Genomic DNA, 14,260 nt, shown 5'->3' with positions numbered 1-14,260 from the left:
TAATAAGTCTGAACCTTAAAACGCCATATCAAACAGTGATGCAATTTTCCTTGATAATATTTTTAACGCATTTTGGATTAAAAGCGATAAAACAAATCACAAATTGAGTTTTTAAATATCCTGTGTAATTTTCTTACCCCGCCCTCACTGGGAATAATTGTCGCACAATCCAACCTCACATTCGTGCAGAAGAGCAACTTCAATATGGCGGCTGCAAACGAGAATGGCAATGGTCAAAGCTTCGAGGATCTGCTGGATAATGAAGGCACTACTGCTGGTGCCCTTGTTCTGACGGCATTTATGACCACAGCAACCCAACCACTGACATGTGTTAGGCTTCTAATGCAGGTAATTGTGGACGTTTATAGTGTAAAACTGTTGGCTTTCACTTCCTTTATTTGCGGGCGCGCTCAGCCCTCCAGTAGCAATAAAAGCTTATGATAAGCTCAATTTAAAAAGTTCAAATTGGCTTATGTCTCTAAAACTACCCTTTTACCTTTATCTTACCAATGATTTCTTGTTTTTTAAAACGGCTGGCCTTGGAACCGAACTAAGCTAAGCCCTAGCTGGTCCGGATCATGTCCCGATCGACCTCCGATCGACCTTCGATCGATACCCTCCATCGACATCTTGAGCAATTGGTACTAGATCGATATCCCGATCGATACTCGGTCAACATCCCAATCGATACTCGGTCGACACTCGATCAACACCCAATCAACAGTCGGTCGATAGTCGGCTGAGTGTCAACCGACATCTTTGCATCGATCGGAAATTAGTTGACCAGTCGACTGAATGTTGGCTGAGATGTTGATCGAGTGTCCATCGAGTGTCAACTGAGATGTTGATGGAGTGTCGACTGAGGGTCGGTCAAGGGTATCGATCGAGGGTATTGATTGAGGGTATCGATCGAGGGTATCTGATGCCTTTAGTACATGCATGATCTGCTCGTCCTAGGCTCCTAGCTAGGTGGTAAGTAAAACATGGTACATTTTCAAGCATCACTGGAAAAACGTAAAGACATTACACACTCAGATATCTTCATCAGTTGGAATACTATCACTTCAAATTGGCTTTTTGGGTGGTTTTGTTAGAGGCCACCTAAGTGTAACAAGTTATGCAAATGATGACAAGCTAACGATAAAAGGTGCATTTCCATGCATGTGTGACTCATGCAACATCAATACTAACAACAAGGGTTTACATCCAATCCCTTGCTGTTACCTGATCATCTAAATCAAGTTTTAGCCAGTGAAATGGCAGCAATGAGACGTGGGACGGGCGAGGGGAAGAGGGGGTTCAGAACCTCAGGCCTCCTGTACCCTGGTCTCCCACTTCCCGTACCATTATCTCCTGACTCCTGCCCTTGTCTGTCCTGCTTCTGTCCCTAGTAAATAAGGAGACTCAAAACACATCCTAGTCATTTAGCTTCGTAATCCTTACATTTTTTTTTTAACTTTGTTTTCAGCCTTGCTCCTCTTACTACTAGTACATTATTTTTATTGTCGGAGCTTTGCTCCTGGTAACATCTAATATAATATTTTCATATGTTTATTTTGTCCAGTTTTAGAGGTTAACAATTTTTCTTTTTGTGAATGACATCAAGGTTGGTCATGAACCAATTCCTCCAACTCCATCAAAAACATTCTTAGGAACCAAGGTGTTACGACTACCAAGCTTTTTTCAATATGGTAAGGGACTCTAGATAAGGCTGTTACAGTACATTTCCCCACAAATTATACGTGTATAATATGTACCTGAATACACTGGCTACAATACGATATGCAACAACTCTGCCACCGAACAACAATTTATTATTTGCTGTTGCCCATATGTTTTGCTACTGTGATTTTGGACGACCAAAGCTGTACAGCTCTGGCAAAAGAAACATGCATTTTGGAATGGTAGACATTACATCATCTTGAATGAACTGAATAAGACAAGAAATAAGAGAATTAGTGCAGACTGTACGTCAGTTTTACAATAAATCACTATTAATGGATCACGTTCTGGACTTTAGTGAGGACTCATTACTGTTGTGTATCTATGTTAGGTTAATTTTATAATCAGCTAGTATCAATTTCTTTGTTTTTGTATTTTAGCAAACCATGTTAAGAAGCTCAATGGCTGGAGTGGATTGTACAGGGGTTTATTACCAAGGTAAGGCTTGCTTTTAGTCAACAGTTTTAATGACTGTTTTCAATTCCATGCAACTATAAAGATCAGTTTGACATGAACTTCACTTTTTATAACAAGAATTCACACTTGTCTTTAGGGTCTACTCATCCATGATTGGAACTCTTGTAAACAATACAATTCTACAGGTATGAGAACAAATGTTGCTTAAAATGCATGTATACAAAAAAAATGTCTCTCTCTTTCCCTACGCTTTCATGTGAAGCTGTCTTTCTCTGCTCATTTCAATCATGGACACTATGTTCCATGTTGCTTCATGAATTTTAAAACCTAACTGCTGCTTGTTGAGCTGAGGTCCACCAGGTGTTTCTAGATCTTAAAATTAATAAATGAAATAAATATATGCATGTACAGAATATATTGACAAGTTGATTAATACAGTGGAACCCCATTAATCCAGTCACCAATGGGCCACAAAAATCTGGTCGTATTAATGGAGTGGATGTATTAAAGGGGTTCTTTAAATAAGAAAATGACTGACTGGGCTTTTGTTTGGGCCAGAATAAATTGGTCGTAATAATGAGTTGGCCGTATTAACGGGGTGGTCGTAAGGCGGGGTTCCACTGTATATTTAATTGAATGGTGTCATCTTTGGTTTTTTACAGGCAATGGGTACAAAAGACAATGCTCTTGTCCCTCTTGTACACCCAGAAAATAAGGTTGGCTAAATGGATTTTTTTCTGTACTATAATGATTTAATTTAGGGCCCTCCATCCAATAAGTGCCCCCGCAGCCCATAGAGTGCCCTTCTTTGGTAAGTGCCACTATTCCAATAATCACCCCCTTCTAGTAAGGGCTCCAAAAGCAAAAGTGACATTCAAGAAATTGACAAAGAATAGCTTAAAACTGATTATTAATAGACTCGTTGTGAATGAATAATGAAGTCTGCTTTATCATCTGAGTATGATATGGAACATTATTTTACGACCATCAAAACCCCTATTGCAGGGCTCTCAAGTCTCACACATTAAGTGTGAGACTCACGCAAACAAATTTAATCTTACGTTGTCATGCTGAAACTATTATTTCTCATGCATTTAAGATTCCTTGCTGCTTTAGTGAAGTTCCTTCATAATAAACTATCTTTTATGATATAATTCATCCTTGTTCAGTCAGTGATCAGACTGACAGCATGTAGAACAAGCATTATAACATGTTAATTTGACTTCTGGATACATGTAAGTCAGATTGCTAAGAAAGCATTGATATTGGTCCAATAAAAAGAAAATTCTGCGATCTACAGTTGCTTTTAAAGCATCACATTTCTGTTCAGAATGAAGGAAAACATGTCTTAGCTACATCCATTTTTCAAAATTTCCTGGGGGAGCATGCCCCCAGACCCCCCTTGTGGGGTGCCGCCTGCAGTGTCACAAACAATGGCTATTGAAGATTGCACTCTTTGTCAACAAATAAACTTGAGAGCTCTGCTGTTGTTACTGTTTGTGGGTTGAAGTATCTGTTGTTTTTCGTTGAAGTGTTGTATCATGTGGCAATGAATTTTTTCCTAATGGAAATAAACACCTCTCTCTAATATGCACCTGTCAAGGCGTGGTGGCTCCAGGGTCAGGTTGCGCGCCTCTGGATCAAGCGGTCTGGGTTTGAGCCCTGACCAGGGACATTGTGTTGTGTTCTTGGGCAAGTCACTTTATTCTTACAGTGCCTCTTTTCATTCAGGTGTATAAATGGGTACTGGCAAATTTAATGCTGGTGCGTAACCCTGCAAGTGACTAGCATCCCATCCAAGGGGGAGTAGAAATACTCCTAGTCGCTTCATGTTACTGAAACCAGAGATAAGAGCCAACCTTATCTTATGGGCTGCTTGGCTTGTATGCAGACTTTACCCTTTTTTTGCTTTACCTCTAATAAGTGCCCCCTTTCCAATAAGTGCCCTCCCTTAAGCTTGAGCTACCAAAAGTAAATTAGTAGTGCCCCAGGTGCTACATCAAATCATTAATGGTAATTATGATGTATGACTTGCTTAACATTCCTTGCATCTGGCATGGCTGTTTTCTTTATTTGTTTTTCATGTTTATAGACCAAAGAAGAAGAGTTGCTAGAGTTCGCGGAGGAGGTAAGTGTAGTGAACAATAACGGTAAAATGTTGTCTTTAATTGCGCACAAACAGCGCTAGCCGTTACACTGTGAAACTGACCACCGAGCGCATAAATTACAAGACTGCATCTTAAATACCGCATATGTGCACGTGCACTTACGAAAATAACAACAATCACAATAACACCTAATTACGGGTATGCATAGTTCATCACAGTAAGTAAAAGTTTTTGTTTCCTCTCGTTGGTTATGGCTAATAATGAATTGTAGTTCACATCTTATTTTGCCATTTATTTTTTCATTGAATTATGCTGGTGGGAGGGAAGGAGGTAGGGATGGGGCAGAAAGTAATGCCGCCAGAGGAAAGAGGTGAGTCATATTTCCAAGAAATCATTTTTGCTGAGTGGTGTGTAACGTCATCTCATTGTTCCAGGTGTCTGTTTTTAGAGTTCATACAGGCACGGTATAATATTATAACTGCAAGCTTTACTTGATTGTATCTTTTTAATTGGATAATTTTGAAGGTTTGCCAAAAATAGCGGATGTTTTAAAATGTACCCCCAAAGCAGTGGTATCACAGTGTAATAGAATACCAAACATTATGAACAAAGTTATCACAGGTCTCCTGTTAATAGTTGATGTTAGAATTTGAACTTCTTTTCCTTTAGACTTGTATGCAGACTGTGGCAAAATGCAGTGCTCTTATCATCAGTCACCCATTTTATGGTATGTCAAATCTGTGTTTTTGGCAGTCAGCCTGGAGACTTACATGTATATGAGGGTACCATTACAGCCACACTATATTTGCATGTAGAATAAATTCTTATTTATTCAGTGACTCAGGAAATAATTTCTGTATTTTATTGCTTATGTTTTAAGTAAACAGCTTTTCCTGATTAAATTGCAGTAATCTCAGTTAGGATGATGGTTCAGTTTGTTGGGCAGGAAACAATTTACAGGTCGGTGTTTTTGTGTGGGATACCTGTGGTATCCCACACTATTGTCATCAGCTCATGACCATTGATTCAAATGAGGTATCCCACCAATGTACCCTTTGGGCACCTATTTTTTTGTGTTGCAATTTACTGAGTTAAACATGATGCTGGTGGGTTGCTAATAGTTGATTAAGCATCTCTCAAAATTAATTAACAATATGAACTTAAGAATTATCGAAGACTCCTTTCAGACTCTTTGTGCCTGTAACTAAATTATAGTATTTGCATCATTGTGGTGTAACATATTACCAGTAACTGTACGTGAAATGCAACTGTATTAATGACAAAAATGTGTTTGTTTATTTCACATACTTGAAACTTATTTTTTCATCTTATAACTAACTAAAAATTTTATTATTAATATGCAATGTGTCTATGGATATTGTTTCTGTGACATCTATAACAATATATTTTTTTAAAATTTAATTACAGGTTGTATAAAATTTTATGTTGCTACAAATAGCAAAATAGCTCTGTAATTGCTTCTAAAACTAGTTTTGTTTGTTTTCAGTGGCCTTCGAGCTTCAATAAAAGAGATTTACAACAATGAAGGCCTTGCTGGATTTTTTAGGTGTGAATAATTGCTGAAATTAGTGATATATTCAGTAAAGTACTTAACTTTCAAGTTGCCATCAGATATTACATATGAACATCATGCCAGTTATGAACTCTCAGTGGAATATCCTTCCACTCGAAGGTCTGTTCAGGAAGTCATACGTTGTATAATGACAGCATCACGTCAACACATTTCTGATTTTGTATCCCATCTGTTCTGCTCTCGTGGAAGATAGTGTGTGGTCATTAACTGTTGAGCTTGAATGATGTCCTGGATTAACTGGCTAGACGATCTCATACTAAAACTTGAGTTACATAGTCTAGTAGAATTATTGATTTCCTGCTAAAGACCTTCTCCCTTTTTTCTCGATAGTGGTGTTATTCCTCGTCTTCTTGGAGAAATCCTTTCACTGTGGTTATATAGAGGAGCTTGCTTCCTGGTTAGCAAATATGCCATTGATAGTGAGGTAAGGAGTGAGAATATTAACTTCTTAAAATGTAGTCAGTGAACAAACATTAACAGTGGTTAAGTTTCATGCATTCAATGATGATCTTGTTACTCCTAAATAGTTTTAATGTTTTTTGATAACGATTGGTGGCAGCTTGAAAGCCAATCGTGTCACTCAAATTTACCTAGCGTTGTGCCATTCCAGAAAATATCCATACCCACCCAAAGGAAGGTTAATGGAAATTACAAGGAGGTGGGGGTTTCAAAAGCCAAAATTTCAAAGGAAAGTAGGAAGCTAAGCTGGTATGGATATTTTCTGCAACAACACATTTCTTTTGTTCTTGGCTCTGAAAGTTCTTTAAAATTTCAATTTCTAGGTCAGTAGGAGAAAAGAAGTGCAGGTGTATACAAATGGACTTTTCCAGGTATGTTGTCTGATTCAATCCAAGATAGATAGATAGATAGACAGACAGACAGACAGACAGACAGACAGACAGACAGATAGATAATCTTTATTTATCCACGGTACAAAATTCGTCAGCTCTAAAAATAGCTATAAAAATACCTAATACTGATATAATGAGAAATATTTGAATAAAAAGCTGTTTTTCACGAATGCTGTGCCTTACAGTTCTTCTTTGAGTAGTTGTTTGAATTGCCCAAGGGACTCTGCTTCCCTTAAGTTACAAGGAAGACTGTTCCAGAGAATGGCACCACTATGTAAAACTAAAAGTAAAACTGAAAGAAGCCCTTACTGTACAGTGTGCTGCCTTCAACTGGAGACACAATCATGAATAGTACACAAGTATTCTTGGGCTCATTGACTGGTACAAAGAAAGTTCATTTACCAGTACTAAGATATTAGCTGGTGGAATTTGGTTTTGTCGATTACTATACATCATACTCAGAGTCTGAAGAAAGTGGGTTGTGACACAGCAGTCAAAATTGATGAGCTACATGTATGATGTAAATAGGATTATGCATGGCCTAATCAATTAAGATTTTTACTGTTTCATTTCAGTATGCTGCTGGTGTTGTGACATACCCATTTACTCTGGTCTCACACATGATGATTGTCAACCATGTTGGGTAAGTTACACTACTCTTGCCTTTCAACAAAATATTAGTCATCAGTGCACAGCACAAGACAACATTTTCTGCCCAGTTTACATGGAGAAATGAAATTTCTCAGTCACCATCTAAGACCATTGTTTTGACTTTTACAAGACAAATTTTGATCAAATATTACAAGGTTAAGATGTACAGCTGTAAGGTGAGGTTAAGTCTGCATCGGGCGAAGTGGCTCATACAGCTGGAATGAATTCTGTTTTTTTTTCCAGCGCTAAACAACTAGGAGTATTTCTACCCCCCCTGGATGGGATGCTAGTCCATTGCATACTTGCTCCTCAGCATTAAATTCACTGGTACCCATTTGTACCTTTTGAGAGTAAAAGTGTCTTGCTCAAGAGCACAATGCAGTGACCACGGCCAGGGATCAAACCTGGGCTGCTCAGTCTGGATTTTAGCACACCAAGTATTAACCGCCTCTACTAAGGTCTACACACTGACAGGAGTAATATTCTAGGCACCGTAGACACATTTTGGCAAGAACTATCTCTTACTCCACATTTAAAGAAACAAAGAAACTGCAAGCACAATGTACCTACGTGAAGCCACCACTTAAGGTGGAGAGCTGATATTATTTTTACTAAGTAATACAAAAAAAAAAACAATGCACATGTAAAAATGTTGTTTCTGTACAGAGCTACATCTTCAGTAATTACGACACATTTTACTTTGTTTGCAGTCTTGCTGGTGGAGAGCCTCCTGCAATGCCAGTGTTTTCTGGATGGACAGATTGTTTTAAATATCTCAGAAAATCAGTGAGTTGGTATTGTTAAAATAAGTTGACCATTGGTCTTAAAAGGTCAACTTCTGAAATAGAGTGGTTGATCCCCAGCCTCCTAAGCAGATATTCTTATGGCTCATCACACTCTACAGGCAACTCTCGCCCTGTGGACAGCTCCTGCTATTACGGAATTACGGACACTTTAGTGGTACCAAAATGACAATTTTATTGTTTTCGACTCTCAATAAAGCAGACACCACGTACTTCTGATATAACATAATTATGTAAAATTACAGTCTGCTGTTCATCATTAATTTGTCAAAATACACTTCAAAAGACTTGAGGAATGTTTATTTTCACATCTATCCTTTTTTTTTGTCTGCACAATAGTCCTTGCTTCACAGACATTGTCTATGTTATTTATTGTAAGATAAGGGCACTTTTTATCTCATGCCCCGCTATTACAGACCCTCGCTATTATGGACACCAAACGACATCCCCGAGTGTGTCCACTATAACGAGAGTTGACTGTATTCAGGGAGGAAGCCCAAACGGCATCCTTATACAAGACTACTAGTTCATCAGACTGACATCAACGGAGAGTACAGTCAAATGTGTTAACCTTGAAATTCAGATTGTCTGGCTGCTGTATATTATTTTTATTAAACACTAGCTTTGTAGGTAACCATAGTCAACTCAATTGATTTTATTTGAATTCAAAAACGAACAAGTAAGGATTGGCATAATATTATTATTATTGTTTGAGGAAATTTATATGGCTTTGCTTTGTGGTCATGTACAATGTTTAACCAGCACCGTTTCTTGCTTAGGGAAACTTGTGGCGTGGTTCAAGCATGTTCCGAAGGACTGTCCGTCAAGTATCTGGGATGTAATTAGACTGGGATGAAGCAAGAACAAAGCCAAGACAGTCAAAGCAATTATTCTAAGCTGAACAGTTTTATGCAATAAGTAATTTATTGTAGGGTGGATACGGGGTGGTGGGGAGGATGTCATTTTTAGAACTTTAATAAAATTCAAGTGGCAGCATGTCATTGACTTTCATGTCTAGGTCTATTTGAATTTAGTGAAAGGCCAGTTCCCACCCTCTGGTATTCTTTGATGAAACCAGCAAGGATGGCTTTTATTTCACTATCGTGGACTGTGCACTTACACTTTTATTTAGTTTGAGCACCTGTAGTATACTTTAGTGAATATTGGTGATAAAAGTCTATTGTTTAGTTTTATTAGCACTGCATTAATAAAAATTAAACTTATTTTTATTACATGTTAAGTTGGAGTTGACTATTTGTGTTTCTCAAACTCATTAATAAAATTCATCAAGTTTAACAAAGGAAATCATGACCACGATTTTTGGAATCTGATCCTAATATTTATTAGCATGAATTTTTATGATTTTATTCCTTGTTTTTCTATTTAGTTTCAATTGAGAAGATATATCAAACTCTCTAGATAGTGTTTGACCACATTTCCAAACGTCTTGAAGTTCATCAAAAATATTCCACTTTGCATCATATTTCCAACTCTCTTCTTGGTGTTCAGAAAATTTATGTGGTCAAACATGACCAGTCTTTCGTGTGCAATATATTACTTCCACATTATTTGACACTAACACTCTGTGAACGTTGTGCAGTTCCAGAAAATATCCATACTCCCCCCACAGAAGGGATTGGAATTTCCTGGGGGGTGGGGGGTTCTGGAAGACCAAAAAATTTAAAGAAATGTATGAAGCTTAACTGGAATTTCCAGAGGGGTGGGGAGGTGTTAGAAAAAATCCCCTCCGTGGGGGAGGTATGGATATTTTCTGGAACTACACATTGCTTTCACCAAGTTTCCATGAAATTCTAGGGGAGAGGTTTTGATTTGCAACAGCAATCAACGGTCAAAAAATGGCTGAATCCCAGCTGAAATAAACAGGGATCTCTCTTTACTTGCTCAATGTTCATTTGTCCCGTACTTGAAACATCTGACAAAACTGTCAAGACCCTCCCCTAGAGAATTCTGTATTATTGATCTCTCTAGGAAGATGTGTTATGTCTGATCAGTTGCTGTTTTACATGCAAGTAGCAACCAAGAAGAGTCAATACATGCACCTCTGTAGAGTTTTCATCGTCTGTAATAATCTCTGGGTTGAATATCAGCTAATATCTTAGGACTGTTCAGGTGTGAGCCACTTTAAAATGTTTGCCAATTATATCCAGCAATGAATCCTGTGGTGTCCTTCAAAGTTTTTTTGAACCAGATTAAAGGTTCCTTTAAAGCCATTGTTCATTATCATATGGATTAGATGTTAATAAACGAAATCAACTAAACATAAGTGTTATCAATCAGAGACTTGAGGCCCTGCAACTTGAGTTTACAGTAAGATCTTTAATACAAGAAAAATTCCATTGTATAATTTAATAACAACATGAATTTGTCATGTGCCTTGGGGCTGACATTGAATCAGTGCAGAGGTTAATCCCAGTGACCAAACATACCATTGATTTAAAACCTGTAGCTATGTTGTTTGTGTATGTTGGTTCTCTGTCCTGGTACAATTTGAAAGTCTGAGACCAGTCATTCTGTGCAAACTCAGAGTTTGTTCTGCTCTGTACAGTTTGGTAAATATTACTGGTGCATGCATTGACCATTAAATAGGACAATCAGTTATGCACAAACAGATTAACAGTGCATTGTTAAGAAAATATCCTTATTGACATATAAAGCACAACTTTGGTAGCCAGTTTCTTGAACTGAATTTAGAAAGGCGGTAACTGCATATGAAAATCATAAGCAATATTGTATATTAAAGATACCTCTTCTACTGTCTGTAATGTAACTAATACCTAACAAAAAAAGACTTGATAACTGAATCATCAGCCTTTTAAGAAAAGCTCAGAAACGAACATAACCACAATATGAACCCAGAATGACTGCATTTTGTTGATCAGTACTTGACACATCAGAAACTTGTAATCTGCTGAGATGGCTGTGCCAAGAGTGATATAGAGGATACCTTTGGAATTTTCAATAACTCTTCTCTACATATGAATTCACACGGTTTTTGGAAATATTACTCCTTTTAATACATTCTGGTTATATCTGGTAATATTGATCAGCTACATGAAAATTACTTCAAAAAAAATATACTGAAAATGAAAGTGTGAAAGCATGCAGCAGCAATCTTGAAACTGCTTTCTTTGTTCAAAATAATGTATTTGTCATCACATAAAGAGAAGAAGAATGGTCTAGAATGATCTGTGGAGGCAAAGTTTAGTTTCGTCTTGAACTCTCTGTGTCTAGAACTAGTCTCAAAATCTCAGGCTTGTCTTCACGTCAAATAAGAGTAGCTTAGACTGTTAAAAATTATTATTTGTGAATCATTCATCTCAAAGAAGCTAGGACTTATGTGGCATATTATGAAGTTGAGCAAGGTTCAACAAAGGCTGACATTTCTTTCACACAAATTGTCACAAGAACCAATTTAAAACAATGTATGTTTGTACATGACCTAATTCACCTTCAGCATGTTAGTTTTGAGTCTTGGGCTTGGATTGTTCAGCATTGAATACTAAGCTTAGAATCAAAAATGTAGCCTCAATGTTGGATTATTAAACAAAGACTTTGCATCTCATCAAGTGTTTCATTTGCCATTCTATAACCCTACAAAAGACTTGAAGGTTTTTACTCTTGAATCACACAACACTGCAAATGAAAACATTGTAATACTCTAATGGCTTGGGTAGCTCCTGTCTTGGTTGACATAATTAATAACAGGGATCAGTGTTATTATTGAAACTCCTGAGGATGTTGTTGTGATGGTTTCTAAAAACAACATGATCTCATTCCACAATCAGCACATGTTATGAACAAGATCTGGTGAAGTAGAATGCACGACATTCGTGCCCATCCACACTAGGCAAAGTTTGGTTTATTTTGCAACCATATCTGTCATCACTTCTATTTTACAAGTGTAGGCGGTGATTTTCACCTCTACAAGTTTTTTGCACTTCAAAAGTTCTGTTGCCCTGTCACAGAGTATGCCAAATTTTTGTCAAGGGTCAAAACGGCAGATCCGTCAATTCATTTTAAGGAAACATTAAGTTCCTTCATCGAAAACAGAAGGTGTTTAATTACGTAGGTGACTGTTGTTTTACCGTAAGCAATTTTTTTTATTTATAAGTGCAGATGTTGTAACCAAAATGAAAATTTGGTGGAGATAAGATGTAAGCAAAACAGGAACAAACAACTTTCATCTGCTTTGTGTGGATAGGCACTTTGGTTCAATAATGAATATGTCTAAATAAGAGAGAACTACCACAAGTACAGTAACCTTGGCACTAAGACATATTATGGAATTACTGTATCAACAACTAGGCTTTAGGACTGCTTTGCCATATACTACGAAAATCTGAACCATACTGGTTGAAAAGTTCCTGTCTATCTAACCAAGACATAGCAATCTCTGTCACTCTAACAGCAAAACATTACAAAATTAATCGAATCAACTATGATATGACACGAAATATAGTTTACAAATAAAACCAATTAATTAGTTATGTAGGAAATGTACAAGAAAGGACGGTTTTCGATTGACTGGGACCATATCTTGATCACACATACTAGCTAATGTATTTCTAGGCTTGTTTCTCTAATCCTTGAAAAACCTGAAGACGCTCGCCCTTCAGCTCGATGACAAAAACCCGTCCATCTGGAGCAATCGAAAGATCCACGGGGAAAATTAACTGTCCTGGACTTTTGCCACGACTTCCAAACTTCGATAAAAACTTCCCTTCTAGGCTGAAGACTTGTATCCGGTTATTCCAGCCGTCGCAGACCAGCAACTGCTCGTGTTCATCGACTACAAGTCCACGAGGTCTGTTGAATTGTGCGTCGCCTATGCCGGGCTCTCCGATGTTAAACAACAACTGTCCCTGACCATTGAACGCTTTCACACACTGATCGTCACTGTAAGACACAAAGTACTTATCGTGACTGTAGACAACGTACGAAGGACGGCTGTTTGTAGAGGGATCACTAAATTGCATCACCAATGATCCGTCCGGCGAGTAAACTTGAACTTCTCCTTTTTCGCCTCCACTGCAAACCGCGATGTTGCCATTACTTGTCGTACAGACGCCCCAGGGATTTCTGAGGCTTTCGCTGCCAAACTCTTGTATTAACTCGCCATTTGAAGAGAACACTAACAACCTGTGATTGTCAGAATCCGTGACGATGATATTATCTTGTTTATCGTAGGTAGCACTGCAAGGAAAATTCATGAGGTCATCCTTGACTCCTTGACTTCCAAACGCTCTCAGAAACTGGCCATCGGAACTAAATAACTGGACACGGTGATTACACGTATCTATGACAGCAACTTCACCTTTGTTGCTAACAGCTATTCCTTGTGGATATCGAAACTGACCCAAACCAGTTCCATTCGAACCACACACAGTCAGAGACGCCATTTTCTTCACTTCGTAGTGCCCGGTGAGGCATTATGGGAAATTCAAAGCCACGCTTTGCAAAATGTATCGAATCAGATCGACTCGGTCTTTCATTGGTTGAACATTTCCCGCGATTCAGATACGGTCGAGTGTGCCCACGCTACCCACGCGTGAAACTAGCCACGTTCAGGATCGCATTTTATTCTTCCGTGGCTTTATTCGATACCTACGCAATACGATACAATGCAAATCTATTGTTATCTGGCTTAGCTGGCTAAACTTTAGAAGAAAAAGGATAGCTGATTGGGAATTACCGATAGTGACTGATGCCCGTCCTTCCCACTAAAATTTTACCCGCGCTAAGAGTCCTAAGAGCTAATAAAGAAAACCCAAATGGCTGATTTTAGTTATTTGCCCTCTGAAATGGGAAATAACCTAGTCGTGCAAAAGTCTTATCACACGATTAAGTCAATTTAAAGGGTCATTAACCGAAATCAACCAATCAGAGTTACGAGTTATGAGTTAAAAAGTGTCAAAAGTTCACTCCTTACATAATCTAAGATTTAACGGAAAATATCAATTAAATTTATCGAAAATGCTTCCATAGAAGTTTAGTTTCGTGGGAAATAAAAAGTTAGATAACTAAAATGAATGGATCAACAACTTGAAACTTCACAATCAATACTAACGCTAAAAAAACGACGTTTCAATGTCA

At 37.9% G+C, this 14,260-nt stretch overlaps 2 protein-coding genes across 2 annotated transcripts; one reads left to right on the top strand and one right to left on the bottom strand.

Moving 5' to 3' along the window:
- Nucleotides 1–204: 204 nt before the first annotated feature.
- On the top strand, nt 205–9,378 carry LOC145479199 (mitochondrial carrier homolog 2-like). Its single transcript, XM_081457485.1, has 14 exons — nt 205–348; nt 1,607–1,691; nt 2,103–2,160; nt 2,276–2,324; nt 2,802–2,855; nt 4,232–4,267; nt 4,917–4,974; nt 5,156–5,207; nt 5,755–5,814; nt 6,172–6,265; nt 6,624–6,671; nt 7,268–7,335; nt 8,054–8,129; nt 8,926–9,378. Exons 1-14 carry the CDS (start codon nt 205–207, stop codon nt 8,986–8,988), a joined length of 945 nt encoding a protein of 314 aa, XP_081313611.1. The 3' UTR covers nt 8,989–9,378.
- Nucleotides 9,379–10,463: 1,085 nt separating this feature from the next.
- Nucleotides 10,464–13,826, bottom strand: LOC145479200 (protein meiotic P26-like). The gene has a single exon (XM_081457486.1). It carries the CDS (start codon nt 13,564–13,566, stop codon nt 12,733–12,735), a length of 834 nt encoding a protein of 277 aa, XP_081313612.1. The 5' UTR covers nt 13,567–13,826; the 3' UTR covers nt 10,464–12,732.
- Between the last annotated feature and the right edge of the window lie 434 nt (nt 13,827–14,260).

This window comes from Orbicella franksi, chromosome 2 (genome assembly GCF_964199315.1).
Source record: "Orbicella franksi chromosome 2, jaOrbFran1.1, whole genome shotgun sequence".
Taxonomy (NCBI): domain Eukaryota; kingdom Metazoa; phylum Cnidaria; class Anthozoa; order Scleractinia; family Merulinidae; genus Orbicella; species Orbicella franksi.
This window is presented reverse-complemented; position numbering and strand designations above follow the sequence as displayed.

Bases quoted from the DNA above. Each gene is read 5' to 3' on its own strand.
- LOC145479199 (XM_081457485.1), top strand. From the start codon at position 205: ATGGCGGCTGCAAACGAGAATGGCAATGGTCAAAGCTTCGAGGATCTG. The intron at 4,268-4,916 runs GTAAGTGTAGTG...CTTTTCCTTTAG, and splicing joins TGCTAGAGTTCGCGGAGGAG to ACTTGTATGCAGACTGTGGC. The intron at 5,815-6,171 runs GTGTGAATAATT...TTTTCTCGATAG, and splicing joins GGCCTTGCTGGATTTTTTAG to TGGTGTTATTCCTCGTCTTC.
- LOC145479200 (XM_081457486.1), bottom strand. From the start codon at position 13,566: ATGGCGTCTCTGACTGTGTGTGGTTCGAATGGAACTGGTTTGGGTCAG.